The sequence below is a fragment of the Amblyraja radiata genome, chromosome 9 (genome assembly GCF_010909765.2).
Source record: "Amblyraja radiata isolate CabotCenter1 chromosome 9, sAmbRad1.1.pri, whole genome shotgun sequence".
Classification (NCBI taxonomy): domain Eukaryota; kingdom Metazoa; phylum Chordata; class Chondrichthyes; order Rajiformes; family Rajidae; genus Amblyraja; species Amblyraja radiata.
In genome coordinates, this window is record NC_045964.1 from 73,284,658 (window position 1) to 73,301,506 (window position 16,849).

The 16,849-nt window shown below is 39.3% G+C and overlaps 2 protein-coding genes across 6 annotated transcripts in view; one reads left to right on the forward strand and one right to left on the reverse strand.

The window, feature by feature from the left end:
• prima1 (proline rich membrane anchor 1) overlaps positions 1–12,837 on the forward strand; it is a 139,484-nt gene extending 126,647 nt beyond the window's left edge. Inside the window, exon 4 of the mRNA XM_033027739.1 lies at positions 11,523–12,837. Coding sequence (XP_032883630.1) covers positions 11,523–11,562 — 40 coding nt within the window. The 3' untranslated portion in view covers positions 11,563–12,837. The remainder of the gene's footprint in view (positions 1–11,522) is intronic.
• Positions 7,900–16,849, reverse strand: part of unc79 (unc-79 homolog, NALCN channel complex subunit) — a 199,382-nt gene continuing 190,432 nt past the window's right edge. For all 5 annotated transcript variants that reach the window (XM_033027737.1, XM_033027736.1, XM_033027733.1 and 2 more), the window contains exons 46-49: positions 13,792–13,989; positions 13,278–13,355; positions 9,135–9,176; positions 7,900–9,029 (exon numbers count right to left, since the gene is read on the reverse strand). In XM_033027737.1, the coding sequence (XP_032883628.1) occupies positions 8,829–9,029; positions 9,135–9,176; positions 13,278–13,355; positions 13,792–13,989 (519 nt within the window). In that variant the 3' untranslated portion in view covers positions 7,900–8,828. The remainder of the gene's footprint in view (positions 9,030–9,134; positions 9,177–13,277; positions 13,356–13,791; positions 13,990–16,849) is intronic.

Below are 16,849 nucleotides of genomic sequence, written 5' to 3' on the forward strand. Positions count from 1 at the left end.
TAAGGCAGCAACTCAACTGCTGCACCATCATGCCACCCCGTTCATCATTACTGCTCTGCATTTACACTTGAATACTCCTTTTGAAGCGCAAGTAATATACGTTAAGAAGGAACTGCAAATGCTGGAAAATCAAAGGTGGACAAAAATGCTGGAGAAACTCGTTCAGGTGAGGCAGCATCTATGGAGCGAAGGAAATAGGCAACGTTTCGGGTCGAACCCCTTCTTCAGACTGATGTGGGGGGGGGAGGAAGAAAGGAAGAGGTGGAGACAGTGGGCTGAGGGAGAGCTGAGAAGAGGAGGAGAAAGCAAGGACTACCTGAAATTAGAGAAATCAATGTTCATACCGCTGGGGTGCAAACTGCCCAAGCGAAATATGAGGTGCTGCTCCTCCAATTTATGGTGGTCCTCACTCTGGCCATGGAGGAGGCCCAGGACAGAAAGGTCGGATCCAAAATGGGAGGGGGAGTTGAAGTGCTGAACCACCGGGAGATCAGGTTGGTTATTGCGAACCAAGCGGAAGTATTCGGCGAAGCGATCGCCAATATACGTTACTTACTTCCCTTCCAATAATAACAAAGAAATTGAGAATGCTGTAAATAAGCAGAGGTCAGGCAGCAAGTTGCAGAGGAAAAATACAGAGCTAACGTTTAAAGTCAATAACTTTTTATTAGAACTGAATACATTTAGAGATCAAGCACGTTATATTCAGTGTAGAAGGCTTGGGGGTGGAGAGAAAAGATGTATGTCTGGGATGGGTCTCCCATCATAGGTATTCCCATTGTATCCTCCATCCCTTTCCCTTCCCTACAATGTTGGAATCATCTTCATCATGTGCCTTTGATTTTGATACCACCAACTAATTTTAGCTCTGTATTTTATATATATGAAAAAAGGCAATTGTCCACCATCCTCTGCTCTGCAATGTGAGCTAGTTTCTGAATATAAGCCAAGTTGACCCTCACGCTTCTGTTGTATGAGACTCCATTTCATTGAGCACCCTTCAATGTGGTACTTTATCCATCAACACCACAATGACATACAGGTTGTGGAGATTAATTGCCCTGGTGTGTAGGTGAATGACATCATCTAGTTGGAGTTGATGGGAATGCAGAGAGAATAAGTGTGGGATTTACGATTAGTGTAAAAGAATGCTTGATGGTTGGCACAGGTTCATTGGATTGAAGGACCTATTTCTGTGCAGTATGTAATTAAATCTGTAACACTATAAAATGGGTAGGTGTCCACACCACACAAAAACAATTTTTAGGTGTAGAAAATAAACATAGAATATACTTTGAGATTAGAGGCAATAATCTTGTTCGAAATCTGAATAGTTATTAAACATTGAAAGGCAGCAATGACAAAATATGGCTGTGATCTAAGTCAAGCAGTAAGGGAGAGAGAACAAAATTGAATTTCTGCTTAGACATCGATTTTCTTTAACAACTTTCCTGACAAACATTTTATCATTTTTGGGCTATTTCCAAATAGATCTTCAGCTGCTCAATTCTGCCTTCCTCCCCAGTCTTTTAATGTCTGAAAGGTTCCATTACCACGTGAATCGGGGGAGGGGAAATGAATCATTCCACAAGTGGCTAAGCTAGGCTTTTACCAAGATAAATACAGCCAGTTAATTTTCTACCACCCACAGTTAGATGTAAATCTCTACTTTCCCTCTATACCAGCCATCAATTATAGAATTAGATACATTATGCAAAGTATTGTTGTTTCATTTTCCAAGGTTGCTGTTCCAGAAATTTAACATGTTGCAAGCTGTAGCATTTTAATTTGGTGATGGAGTGAATCTACTGTTGGGTTTAAGGTTGATCAGTTTCCATGTGGCAAGTTGCTGCAAGAGTGATTGGAAGGTTACAATCTGTTAACAGGGTAAGCAAAATGAGAAGATTTGTAATCCCCATAAAGTGATGGAAGTGGCTGGCACTAGATGATAGTTGGGTGTTAGGTTCACAAGTTCTAGGAGTAGGATTAGGCCATTCGGCCCATCAGGTCTACTCCACCATTCAATCATGGCTGATCGGCATAAAGTTGAGGGTGTGTTGTAAATCTTTCAATCGCCATCCAATTTATCCAAAACAATTTGAGCTGAATAGTGAGATTCCCTTTTCAGGAGAGGCTGGTTGGCAGTTGCTCTGTAAGCACAATACTAAAATGAGTTTGTGACTCAATGCACATATGTTTTCCAAGCTTCATGGAAGTCACTGATAAAACTGATGATGAAGCAATAAAAAAGAAAATGCTATATATATTATATACATAGTGCATTTGTGGAGGGGAAAAGAGATTTAATGTTTCAGTCTAATCAGGATTTCTCGAGACTAAAGTTTGGAGATAATGTAATCAGAATTTGAGCTGAATTTGTAACTTCACTTTCCAAACTTGAGGTTTTCACTAGTGAACTAAACTGTGAAGCTCACCAGCAGTATGGTGTGTTGCTCTTATACAGTGGGGTCACAATGGACAAGAGTTTCAGGAAAACCAAAATAATTCTTCTTGTATATCAGCAGCTATACAGGATAGACAGGATTACAGGGGAAGAGGTTGCTCCCAATGGGCAGGGTAAACAGGCAGAGGTCCAGAACAACCTGTTGTTAGCTGAGCTCCATGCCATTGGCCAAGTCACATTTGCCCTTGATATTTTGCCTCTGGCTTTTTCAGGAGTGAGCCAGGGATTTATACAAAATCTTGCCGTTGGCAGCGCAAACATTAGGCACATGTTCGACACATTGTTCTCCAAGACAGCCAATAACCTCAATAGACAATAACTTTGAGGACAGTCAGAATGAGAAACATTTGAGTTGGTGACCTTGGGCAGCCCCTCATTTGGGCAGGATGCCCATTTACTATACAATGCAACGAGCACTCAATCTTTTAACTCAGGAATGTTCATAAACCTGAAAGGGTTCAGATACATCAACTTGCAATGGGTCAATAATTGTAAGAACATATTTCTGCAAATTTCTGAATAGTTGCCATGACATATTCAGTTGGACAGCTACTCTCTCTAATCTTATCAGCAGACTTACTGGCTTGAAGCTAAAAGATATAATCTTAAATAATTACTGAATGTACCCATGTGGAAGTAATGTAGTTAATCTTGGGACAGATATAATTAAAGATAGCTATCAATGCGAAATCTAGCTGAACAAATCATTTGCATGCGTAGGTTCCACATCAAGTACATACGTATACATTTTGAAATAAGATAACCTGCACAGTTATAAGGATAGAAAGTATTGGAGATACTCAGCAGGACAGACGGCAACTTTGTGAGAATTATGGGGTTAACATTCCAGGATGATGACTTTTCATCAAAGCAGTACAATTGCTATCTACATTTATTAAGTATGAATTTAGCAAGGAAAAGTCATCACAATTTTGGGGAACAAAATTACAGAAAATTGTGAATATGACTAAATATAAACAATGCTGACACAGTGAGTGTAGAGTTGTTGCCATGCAGTGCCAAAGACCCAGGTTCAATCCTGACCTCGAGTCCTGTCTGTAAAGAGTTGGTACATGCTCCCTGCACATGCTATTGGGGGTTCAGTATTGATGTGGATAGAGAACTGGCTGGCAGACAGGAAGCAAAGAGTATGAGTAAACAGGTCCTTTTCACAATGGCAGGCAGTGACTAGTGGGGTACCGCAAGGCTCAGTGCTGGGACCCCAGCTATTTACAATATATATTAATGATTTGGACAAGGGAATTGAATGCAACATCTCCAAGTTTGCGGATGATACGAAGCTGGGGAGCAGTGTTAGCTGTGAGGAGGATGCTAGGAGACTGCAAGGTGACTTGGATAGGCTGGGTGAGTGGGCAAATGCATGGCAGATGCAGTATAATGTGGATTAATGTGAGGTTATCCACTTTGGTGGCAAAAACAGGAAAGTAGACTTTATTTGAATGGTGGCCGATTAGGAAAAGGGGAGATGCAACGTGACCTGGGTGTCATGGTACACCAGTCATTAAAAGTAGGCATGCAGGTGCAGCAGGCAGTGAAGAAAGCGAATGGTATGTTAGCATTCATAGCAAAAGGATTCGCGTATAGGAGCAGGGTGGTTCTACTGCAGTTGTACAGGGTCTTGGTTAGACCACAGCTGGAGTATTGCGTACAGTCTTGGTCTCCTAATCTGAGGAAAGACATTCTTGCCATAGAGGGAGTACAGAGAAGGTTCACCAGACTGATTCCTGGGATGTCAGGACTTTCATATGAAGAAAGACTGGGTAGACTCGGCTTGTACTCGCTAGAATTTAGAAGATTGAGGGGGGATCTTATAGAAACTTACAAAATTCTTAAGGGGTTGGACAGGCTAGATGCAGGAAGATTGTTCCCGATGTTGGGGAAGTCCAGAACAAGGGGTCACAGTTTAAGGATAAGGGGGAAATCTTTTAGGTCCGAGATGAGAAAAACATTTTTCACACAGAGAGCGGTGAATCTCTGGAATTCACTGCCACAGAAGGTAGTTGAGGCCAGTTCATTGGCTATATTTAAGAGGGAGTTAGATGTGGCCCTTGTGGCTAAAGGGATCAGGGGGTATGGAGAGAAGGCAGGTACAGGATACTGAGTTGGATGATCAGCCATGATCATATTGAATGGCGGTGCAGGCTCGAAGGGCCGAATGGCCTACTCCTGCACCTATTTTCTATGTTTCTATGTTTCTATGTGACCATGTGGTTTTCTCCGGGTGTTCTGGATTCCTCCTACATTCCAAAGATGTGCAGATGTGTAGTTTAATTGGCTTCTGTAAATTGTCCCTAGTGCAAAGGATAGAACTAGTATACAGGTGAATGTTTGTTGGTGCACTCTCAGTGGGCCAGAAGGCCTGTTTCCACACAGTATCTCTCATTTCAACTACAATGACAGTGAAACGATAACACTAAATGGAACACGTCATGGATTACCAATCTGTTTTGTCCATGCCACCATTTCTTTAAAAAAAATCAAAACTACTCTGAAGAATGTCCCAACTGGAAACGTCACCTTTCTATGTTCTCCAAAGATGCTGCCTGACCTGCTGAGCTACTCCAACACTTTGTGACTATTTTTGTAAACCAGCATCCACAGTTCCTTGTTTATAAGAATATTAGCTCTCCAGATTCACCTTTCTCCAATGTTTGTCTTTGGTTTTGTAAGATACATGTTTTTATTTCAAAGTCACAAAAAATTAAATAGCAATATTATTTGCACGATTTTACCAAAATATGAGAAAATCTATTTCTGCCAAATTGTTTTAATTGTGTTCTCATGAAAAGCTAATTCAAAGGAACTCATTCTTAGATTAATGCAATTAAATTTTGAATTTTATACCTGCAATCTAGTTCAATGGAATTCAGTGGAGCCCAATTTTTAAACCTCAATTGGAACAATTAATCAATTAATTAATTAATTAGGGCGATTAATTCTCTAATGACTGAGGAATAAAAATCTCGCACTATACTGACATTATCATTTGATCACTCATGTTAATTACTTGGAGATGGCCAGGAAGGCCCAGTGTTTTACATGCAAAGGAGGAAAATTGGCAAATTAATTTTCAATGTGAAATGTAATGTGTTTCTTGACTTCTTAATATTTTGTTTCTAAGAGATTCACTTCACATAATTTTGAAAGAGGACAAAAATACAAAAGTTTTTCTGGGTTAAAATGCTTTATTACTTCAAAAGGATGAAGGGGTGAAAAAAATGAGCGACACCAGCAAAACAAATTAAATAAAGTCAACAGGCTATGGGTATCCAGCATCTGCAGTTCCTTCTTGAAGGCTATGGGTATCACTTGTTTAACATAATTAGTGGAAATGTATCTTTCGATTAGTTGCAGAAAATAATATTTTACAATGATAGTTGATAAGATTTTTTCCTTGCACATTGAATTCCCGTTGGTGACCTTCAAGTTTGCCACTACAATGGAATTGTTCTCCAAGAAGCATTCAAGGCAATTTTTTCCAAAAAAAAAGTAATACCTCAGTCCTTTCAGTGCAGGGTACAGTACATTTGTGTTGGAATTTTATTACTTCATCACCTTAAGGATGATAACAATATATTTCCAATGTAATAAAAAGTATGCAGAAAAGTAGAAAAACATACTTCAATACACTAGTAGGAACCACTTTCCCTGGTGCATGTGTGCAGTCATAATGTCCTCATTGATAATTACAAAACAAACGTTTTGAGAAATATCATTATATTATGTCTTAATTACCATCGAAGATAAAATATAGGTTTCTATAAACTAATCACATGGATATTGCGGAGTAGTATTGCAATCTATTTCAAACTATGATAGGCAATTTCCATACTGTTCTTTGTAGAGCATGGATAAAGAAATTACTCTTAAGTGTAGGCTAAAAAGTCATTTTATGCAATTCCGTTACTAAAAAAGGGTGTTTACAAAGCTCCTACATAGATGTATAGTGTACACTTTGAGATGACTATAGTGTTTTCAGTAACAAACTCAAATACAGTGCATAGCCTGAACTGCTAAGGATTTTTCACAGCATAGAGACACTAAAAAATAAAAACTATTGGCACTACTGTTTCAATCTAAATCTAAATCTTATATAAAAGCCTTTTTCTTTAAGAGTGTTTAAAAGTCTTCCCTTATAATCTAAAGCGATCAACAGCAAAGAGCTTGTACAAAATGTTCCTCTGTTTATTCTTGGAGCACTGAAGCCAACATTTACATCTGTACTGCAAGATAACTAGAATCATTAATGTCACACAAGCCACATTATTGTCCCTGGGGACTCTTTGGTCAATGTGACTTCATGCTGGACTTTGTGTAGATTTAAAAGCTTTGTGGTTTAATGTTGTGGTAAAATTAATACAATAATATATTACTTGATTTGGATTATTCCAAAATATAAAGAAACCTTCAATTGATTATTTTATTCTTATGAATGTTGTGTTAATGTGCAGGTTTTTGATTGAAGCTATAAAATTATGCAATACATTTCATTTTTATGGCGCATATTCATAATTCCACTTGATTTTAATGCTTTCTTTCAGTATTAATGCAGTAAAACATAATTTTTATTACTTAAATACCGATAATACATTAACAAATCCATATTCCCAGGTTTAAGACACATAATAACTTTCCCAAAAAACCTTCTGTAAAAGATAAATGTTGCCAGTTCCAAACTATGTGGAAGAACTGACATTTCACCCCCTTTATTGTATATCAAAGTTCATTTATTTAGCCTGGTACAGAATTGAATATATTCCTTGCTGGATCAGACACAAATCCAGACATGAGGCTCTACAAGGCGCTGGTCAGGCCGCATTTAAAATATTGCGAGCAATTTTGGGCACCATATCTGAGGAAGGATGTGCTGACCCTGGAGAGGGTCCAGAGGAGGTTTACAAGAATGATCCCAGGAATGAGTGGGTTAACATATGATGAGCGTTTGACAGCACTGGGCCTGTACTCGCTGGAGTTTAGAAGAATGAGCGGGGACCTCATTGAAACGTACTGAATAGTTAAAGGCTTGGATAGAGTAGATGCGGAGAGATTTCCACTGGTGGGAGAGTCTAGGACAAGAGGTCATAGCCTCAGAATAAAAGGACGGACCTTTAGAAAAGCGATGAGGAGGAATATCTCTCATCAGAGGGTGGTGAATCTGTGGAATTCTTTGCGACAGAAGGCTGTGGAGGCCGTCAATGGATATTTTTAAGGCAAGGATAGATATTCTTGATTAGTATGGGTGTCAGGGGTTATGGTGAGAAGGCAGGAGAATGGGGTTAGGAGAGAGAGATAGGTCAGCTATGATTGAATGGCGGAGTAGACTTGATGGGCTGAGTGGCCTAATTTGGCTCCTATCACTTATGATATGAAGAAGAGGAAAATGGTGACAAAGATACTGAGTCAAGAAGCATTTCTGCAATCGAGGTACAAATTTTTATTTACACAAATCTTAATTTCTCATTTTCTCATTTTATGATCTGAATGATAATTCTAGGACACTGTACAACTGGCAATATACTAAAAAGATCAATTTATTTTCTGTTTTTACAGATGCTAACATTGATCCAAAATGTATTATTTACACAAGTAGCCTGGTAGATACCAGCAGTTGAACTAGTCATTGTTTCAGCATTATTGCAAAGTAGATTCTTCATTTTTTGTTTTGGCAGTTAACACTATCCCAGAGACAGAATTGGAAGAGTAAATAGACTTTTTTGCTTGTGTACAGCCAAGGGTGTGGTTCCAGCAAACATCAATACAAAAACAGTACACATTTTCCAGTTGAGCTGTACTTATTCCAATTGCAGAATCTAACAACAGGGCACTATATTAGACCTGACATTCCAGCCAGTAGGGAATCTTAGAGTACAGTGTTGACAGATACCAGAAAAAAAACAGATAATGTGAGAGATCAAAAGGGATACATAACACAATCATAGTTTAATGTTCAACCACAAAATTGTTTTGGAAACATATACCTTGGATGCTGGTGAATGAGAATAATTAAAGCAACTGATGAAATACACCATGTAAAGTATATCTTTGTATTCGTAAAATTAATATGTCATCCTATATAAAGAGCATGCAGCATATTTGATGTGCAAGATTGAAACAGTACTATTATATTCTTATTAAATTACAAAATATTCTATTAAAAACTATTTCATTGTAATATTTGTACACAGATTTCTACCTTATAAATTAAACCTCTTCCTGCTCGTAGGGAAAAGGATGATTAACCTACTGAGGCTACTTTGTTGGTGACTTGCACCTGATGTTTTAGCAGTGTAATAGGAGTGAACAAGAGATGCTACCGTTCCAAGTCCAGGATAAGGAAGAATCTTTAGAGTGGATAAAATTGAGATGCAGCTTCTGATGACTGTATTTCCACCTGAGCCATTTTGAACTGAGCACAATGTAACCACTTACGGAGTACCGACAGGCTTGTGCTCATTTGCCCAGACCCATGGAATGACTGCAAAATGTGATGGTTGACATTGTTCTGAATTGACTGAAGGCGTAGTTGGAGACCTGCAGACAGATGCTGGCGATCATAGAGCATGTGGAAAATTAGAAAAGAGTTAGTCACAATTATAACTATTACAGCATGAGGCCACAATATAACTTTGAGAGAAACAACAGCACCAACCTTCAAATTTGACTGAATCATCGGTAACCACATGGGTATAAGCTGTTTAAAGAAGAGAAGTTATAAATTGTGGTTGCTCCAGCATTGAAATAAAACTTTTTTAATTGCAGATTAGTTTCCTTCCTTATGCGCAGCCACATTATTCCATTGATAATATTATTTATATTCATGTGTGCCCATGAAGACTTGAAATGTAATTAACAGAATCAAAGGCTAACTTCATAAAAGGCTGCTGTAGATTCTTCAATGTAATTTACATCGATTTCATAATGATGACCTGAACAATATGATAGCACAAGGCAGTTATCAATTTCAAATTAACAAATAGCCCAAAATCAAATGTCATCTATGGAAGAGAGCTCTAACTTTATACTGCTCTCTACATGCAGAAGTGATTTATAACTTTACTCCAGAGACTCAGATCTATTTTTTAGATTATGTCTCTTAATTCTAGATTCCCTAACCAGCAATTTCTCCCTGTCTACCCATCGGCCCTCTTAAATGTAATCAAAATCTGTGCAGTCTCTGGCAATAATACCTTTCATCCAGAAAGGAAAAGAAAATATTTCTCAATTGCAAACATTAAACCAAAATATTGAGGAAACAAGGAACTGAAGATACTGGTTTACCAAGGAAAGACACATAATTCTGGATTTACTCAGTGGGTCAGGCAGTATCCCTGTAGAACATGGATAGGTCAGTATATTGGGTTGTCAACCAATATATTGAGTTGTGGTTGTGTGTGGTATTCTGCTTCTGGAATGCAGCTCCATTGACTTCTATTGATTCCAATGAACTTAACAAGAATAATAGGAAATAGGAACAAAAATAGGTTATTTGTTTTCTTGTGCCTTCTCCACTATTCAGTAATATTATCACTGACCTTTTGTGGCACAGCCATGTTATTAGACTATCAGATGTCCATTGATATCCTTGACATCCAACAAGTGTTGATCTTGCTCTTGGATAACTCATTGACTGAGCTTCGACATCCCTTTTGGGTGGAGAATTCCAAATACTCTCTACTCTCTGGGTGAGAATATTTCATTCTCACCTCAGTCCTGAACGGTGAACCTTTTATTGTGATCCAGAGAAACATTTTTCCTGCATTTGCCCCGTCAATCACTTTTAGTTTATTTTTTACATTTCAAAAATATTGCCCCCCTAATCTCACAAGTTATCTTCTTAATCTCTCCTGATCGGAAAATATCTCACCCCAGGAATCAACCTGCATTCATTCGGTCATGAGTAAAACAAATTTCCTTCCCCTGCTCCTACCTTCAGAGCCCATATGGAGACCAGATCTACACACAATATTCCGGGGCAGTAAGAATGGAACTGAATTTTGGAGGTGGGGTGCAACACTATTACTAAATTATGCCTCTAGCACGTGTGACCCAGAGTAATTTTTACACCTCCCACTCAGTACTTCTTCTAACCAAATCCATACCTTCTCCTCAGTTTCATGAGGTTCAGATTTTAGCATGGGTTTCCTTGAGGAACTTTATGAAATGCCTTCTGAATATCAATGTGAATAACATCACATGTCTCCTCTTGACTACTTCAATCAAGTTTTCACACAAAGAATACCAGGCACCACTTTACATATCTACCCTTGTATTCTCCAGTAATCTGAAGATGCAAGGTAATCCCTCATAATGATCACCAGAAATTCCTTAAAAAATGATATTAAGCTAACCATTCTACAAATCCTTCTCTTTTAAACATCCAATTTCCAAAGGGTTATGTATAATCATAATCCAATAGACCAGACTATCAAGTGTAATATCTTTGCGAAGCATGTGTTCTTTCAAATTAGTGGGGAACTAACCGTTCAGAGTTAGCAAAATGTTGCATAGTTAGCCAAATGTACCAAAACCAAACTAAGAAAAAATAAATGTGTGGAAAGGAACTGCAGATGCTGGTTTACACCGAAGATAAACACAAAATGCTGGAGTAACTCAGTGGGACATGCAGCATCTCTGGAGAGAAGGAATGGGTGGTGTTTCGGGCCAAGACACTTCTTCAGAAAGTCACCCATTCCTTCTCTCCAGAGATGCTGCTTGGCCCGCTGAGTTATGCCCCTGTCCCACTTAGGAAACCTGAATGGAAACCTCTGGAGACTTTGCGCCCCACCCAAGGTTTCAGTGGTTCCCGGAGGTTGCAGGTGGTTGCCAGAGGTTGCAGGTAGTGGAAGCAGGTAGGGAGACTGACAAAAACCTCCGGGAACCGCACGGAAACCTTGGGTGGGGCACAAAGTCTCCAGAGGTTTCCGTTCTGGTTTCCTAAGTGGGACAGGGGCATTACTCCAGCATTTTGTGTCTATCCAAGAGAAAATAAATGTGCGAGCAAAATGACATTGTAATTTTTAAATCTCTTTTCTGCTAGGGTCGGACCACTTCAACAGACTGAAATGTATCTTCAATGAAGCAAAGGCCAGATGGATGTCTAATTTATGAACTAACTACATTATGGATCAAGATTATCTGGAGCTAGGAATTAAGTTACCAATTTACGAGACTGCTTGAATGTAATTTAATTATGAACATTTCTAAAATGGATCACCAGTTACCAAACTCTGAACATAACAAATCAAAAAACCTGCATAATAATATCACATTAGTCAACATCATGATGAAATAGGAAAGTATTGATTAACATTACAAATAACTGGGTTATTAATTGAAATTACCCTGGGCCACATCAAGCTCATCCCCTGTACAATTCCTGTTGATGAACATGTGTTTCCACTCCCCTGGCCCAATGAGGTCTAGTGGTCCTTGAGGTGCAACTTTGTCCTCAGATTAGGATCATGAGGCTTTGCCTTCAAATGGTGGTAAGTATGTGAGTAGTGAATAGGTGGTGGAGCTGCCAGAGGAGGTCGTTGAGGCAGGTAATGTAACAGCATGTAAAAGACATGGACAGATATATGAAAAGGAAGGGTTTAGAGGGATATGGGCCAAATGCAGGCAAATGGGACTTTTTAGATGGGGCATCTTGGTCGGCATGGACGAGTTGGGCCGAAGGACCTGTTTGTGTGCTGCATGACTATGACTCCAAATGCCTGATGCCCATTTCACAGGTCATTCCTTTAATTGGCCTTTGAACTGCTCTTAGGAGTATCTGATGTGAGAGATTCAAACATGGTTCAAAAGATTTAAATGATGTCAAAATAATGGTAATACATTTACTTATAAATAGTTCCTGGTGCGAATAAGTAATTAAAATATTAAGTAAAATAAAGGGAATTTAAAAAAATTGCTACAACCATAATCAATGATTCCATTCAACTGAATGGATCACTCTAATGTGTTGAGTCGTGGGGCCAGAATTTATGTGCATCAGCTTCATCACCTCAGGACATTGATCCTCTGCCCCTGGGTTCAATTCTAAGTCCAGCAGCAACATTTTTCACAAATACAGTAAATTATGAAAATAATTACATTTTAAATAATAGTGACCAATTTCTGGACCAATAGTGACCAAGAATAAGACCATTGGCAACATGAATATTGCACATTTATTTTTGAATATGAATTGAAGCATGGAACTGATCACATTGAACTAAACTTAAAATTGTTCCAATTACAACATTTTCTAAGTACCATTGCACTCGGAGATCAAAAATATATTGCATCTGTTTTCAAGATCGGGATAACTTTTATATATGTATTCCAACAATAAAGTTTCCATTACAAATGTATGAATGCATTTATCTTGTCTTTCTTAAAAAGGGAAATGAGTATCACTGTTTGCATTGGATATTTTGACATTTCTGCATTAAAGCCATAACGCAGAATATTTTCATCCCTCCAGCTTCACAATTCGCAACTCTTCAATCCTGTCTCACACCTTCTGCTTTTATCTCTGAACTTTGTTCCAACCATCTGCCTATCACCCCCCTCTGCTGCATTCACCTATTACCTGCCATGTTTTGTCCTGCCTCTCCACTCTTCCAGTTTTCTTCTCCTCCCCTAAATCAGTCTGAATAAGGGTCTTGACCCAAAACGTCTCCTACACATGTTCACCATAGATTCTGCCTGACCTGCAGAATTAGTTCATCACTTTGTGTCATGTGTGTTAAGCAGCATCGGCAGGTCCTTGTTTATATATTTATAGTCGACAGATCAGAAATATAATCACCTTCACGAAGATGGCTGAATTGCATTCTTGCAGAGCTTCCATCAAGTTGATAACATGCAAGCAAACCATTTCCACCATCTGCAACAGAGTGAAGGAAACTTCATTTGATAAAAAGTGGTTGAGCAAAAATGTTTGAAAAGTTAGTTTTGGAGCACTGTGCAATATATTTGAACAAATAAAATCAGCACAGATGGTAGAAATAAGAATTATGAATAGAAAAGTTTTAAATACTTGGAGAATCAGAACTGACTTTGGTTTGATAACCTTTTATGAGTGAGCAAAGGGTGAATTTGTCTCACTTTGGTCTTGGTCTAAAACATCAATTCTCTGCCCCTTTCCATAGATTGGTCCTAACCAAGTATTTCCAATGCCTTCTGAATTTATTCTTGAATTAATCACTTTTGCAAGTCTTTTCACATATGCTGAATACTTACAATATTTTCTGACTTTATTTGGTTCAACTTGGACCATTTACTTTTAGTTATATTCTATTAAATATCTAACTGCAACTCACTATTTTATTGTGAACCATCAGCTGCAAAATACTAGGTGTCACTCGACTCCAGAATTCAAGGGCAGTTAGAATGGCTGTAGAGACATATTCATTCTGGCTCTGCGGAGGAGGAGAAGAAGCTGCTTGTTCACAGTAGACAGTCCACAGCTGGGCAAATATAAATGCATGGAATAGCGAACACATGTGCAATACAGATGTCTGTAAAACAGAAAGCAAAGTTCACTGTATTATGATAGTTACATCTTGTCATAGAAACATAGAAAGTAGGTGCAGGAGTAGGCCATTCGGCCCTTCGAGCCTGCACCGCCATTCAATATGATCATGGCTGATCATCCAACTCAGTGTCCTGTACCTGCCTTCTCTCCATACCCCCTGATCCCTTTAGCCACAAGGGCCACATCTAACTCCCTCTTAAATATAGCCAATGAACTGGCCTCAACTACCTTCTGCGGGAGAGAATTCCACAGATTCACCACTCTCTGTGTGAAAAAAGTTTTCCTCATCTCGGTCCTAAAAGATTTCCCCTTTATCCTTAAACTGTGACCCCTTGTTCTGGACTTCCCCAACATCGGGGACAATCTTCCTGCATCTAGCCTGTCCAACCCCTTAAGAATTTTGTACGTTTCTATAAGATCCCCCCTCAATCTTCTAAATTCTAGCGAGTACAAACCGAGTCTATCCAGTCTTTCTTCATATGAAAGTCCTGACATCCCAGGAATCAGTCTGGTAACCTTCTCTGTACTCCCTCTATGGCAAGAATGTCTTTCCTCAGATTAGGAGACCAAAACTGTACGCAATACTCCAGGTGTGGTCTCACCAAGACCCTGTACAACTGCAGTAGAACCTCCCTGCTCCTATACTCAAATCCTTTTGCTATGAATGCTAACATACCATTCGCCTTCTTCACTGCCTGCTGCACCTGCATGCCTACTTTTAATGACTGGTGTACCATGACACCCAGGTCTCGTTGCATCACCCCCTTTCCTAATCGGCCACCATTCAGATAATAATCTACTTTCCTGTTTTTGCCACCAAAGTGGATAACCTCACATTTATCCACATTATACTGCATCTGCCATGCATTTGCCCACTCACCCAGCCTATCCAAGTCACCTTGCAGCCTCCTAGCATCCTCCTCACAGCTAACACTGCCCCCCAGCTTCGTGTCATCCGCAAACTTGGAGATGTTGCATTCAATTCCCTCGTCCAAATCATTAATATATATCGTAAATAGCTGGGGTCCCAGAACTGAGCCTTGTGGTACCCCACTAGTCACTGCCTGCCATTGTGAAAAGGACCCGTTTACTCCTACTCTTTGCTTCCTGTCTGCCAGCCAGTTCTCTATCCACATCAATACTGAACCCCCAATACCGTATGCTTTAAGTTTGTATACTAATCTCTTATATGGGACCTTGTCGAAAGCCTTCTGAAAGTCCAGATATAACACATCCACTGGTTCTCCCTTATCCACTCTACTAGTTACATCCTCGAAAAATTCTATAAGATTCGTCAGACATGATTTACCCTTCATAAATCCATGCTGACTTTGTCCAATGATTTCACCACTTTCCAAATGTGCTGCTATCCCATCTTTAATAACTGATTCTAGCAGTTTCCCCACTACCGACGTTAGACTAACTGGTCTGTAATTCCCCGTTTTCTCTCTCCCTCCCTTTTTAAAAAGTGGTGTTACATTAGCTACCCTCCAATCCTCAGGAACTACTCCCGAATCTAAAGAGTTTTGAAAAATTATCACTAATGCATCCACTATTTCTGGGGCTACTTCCTTAAGTACTCTAGGATGCAGCCTATCTGGCCCTGGGGATTTATCAGCCTTTAATCCATTCAATTTACCTAACACCACTTCCCGGTCATCATCCAGCACACTACTTATTTCGTAATGTCATATTCTTGCAGTGCATAGCAGTCAAATATAAATAATAACATTTTGTGCACTTATTGTATTCTGCATTCATAAACATGTATACAAACACAAAAGACTGTTGGAAAAACTACTGCATTAGAAAAAATAATTTATTATTTCAGTGTACTACACTTCAAACACACAAAAAATATGAGAAATTATTTCAATCGAGCCATTTTACCTTTTAGATGGTGTCCGAGTCAAGAAGATAATGAATTTTATCTCATCCCATTGCTTTGCTTGACAAAATTATTTTTCTTAAGAATAGTAATGCTGAGAGAATGGAGCGGCTGGGCTTGTACACTCTGGAGTTTAGAAGGATGAGAGGGAATCTTATCGAAACATATAAGATTATTAAGGGTTTGGACACGCTAGAGGCAAGAAACATGTTCCCGATGTTGGGGGAGTCCAGAACCAGGGGCCATGGTTTCAGAATGATGGGTAAGCCATTTAGAACGGAGACAAGGAAACACTTTTTCTAACAGAGAGTTGTGAGTCTGTGGAATTCTCTGCCTCGGCAGTGGAGGCCAGTTCTCTGGATACTTTCAAGAGAGAGCTAGATAGGGCTCTTAAAGATAGCAGAGTCAGGGGTATGGGGAGAAGGCAGGAACGGGGTACTGATTGGGGAAGATCAGCCATGATCCCATTGAATGGCTCGAAGGGCTCGAATGGCCTACTCCCGCATCTATTGTCTATCGTCTATTGCAACAGTAATGTCTTATATACCAAGATAAACACTGAATCATGGAATTAAATAAACACATATCGCTGAATGTGGCCAATCCATTCTGTAAATATTCCCAGCACTCATTCAATTTAGTTTAGTTTAGTTTGGAGATACAGTGTGGAAAAAGGCCATTTGCCCACTGAGTCCACACCGACCAGCGCTCCCCACATATTGACACTACCCTACACGCACTTGGGACAATTTTACCATTTACACCAAGCCAATTGACCTATAAACCTGTACATCCTTGAAGTGTGGGAGGAAACCAAGATCTCGGAGGAAATCCCTTGCAGGGCACTGGAAGAATGTACGAACTCCGTACAGACAAGCACCTATGATCGGATCTGGGTCTCTGGTGCTGTAAGGTAGTAGCTCTACCACTATGCCACCGTGCTGCCCTAATTTAT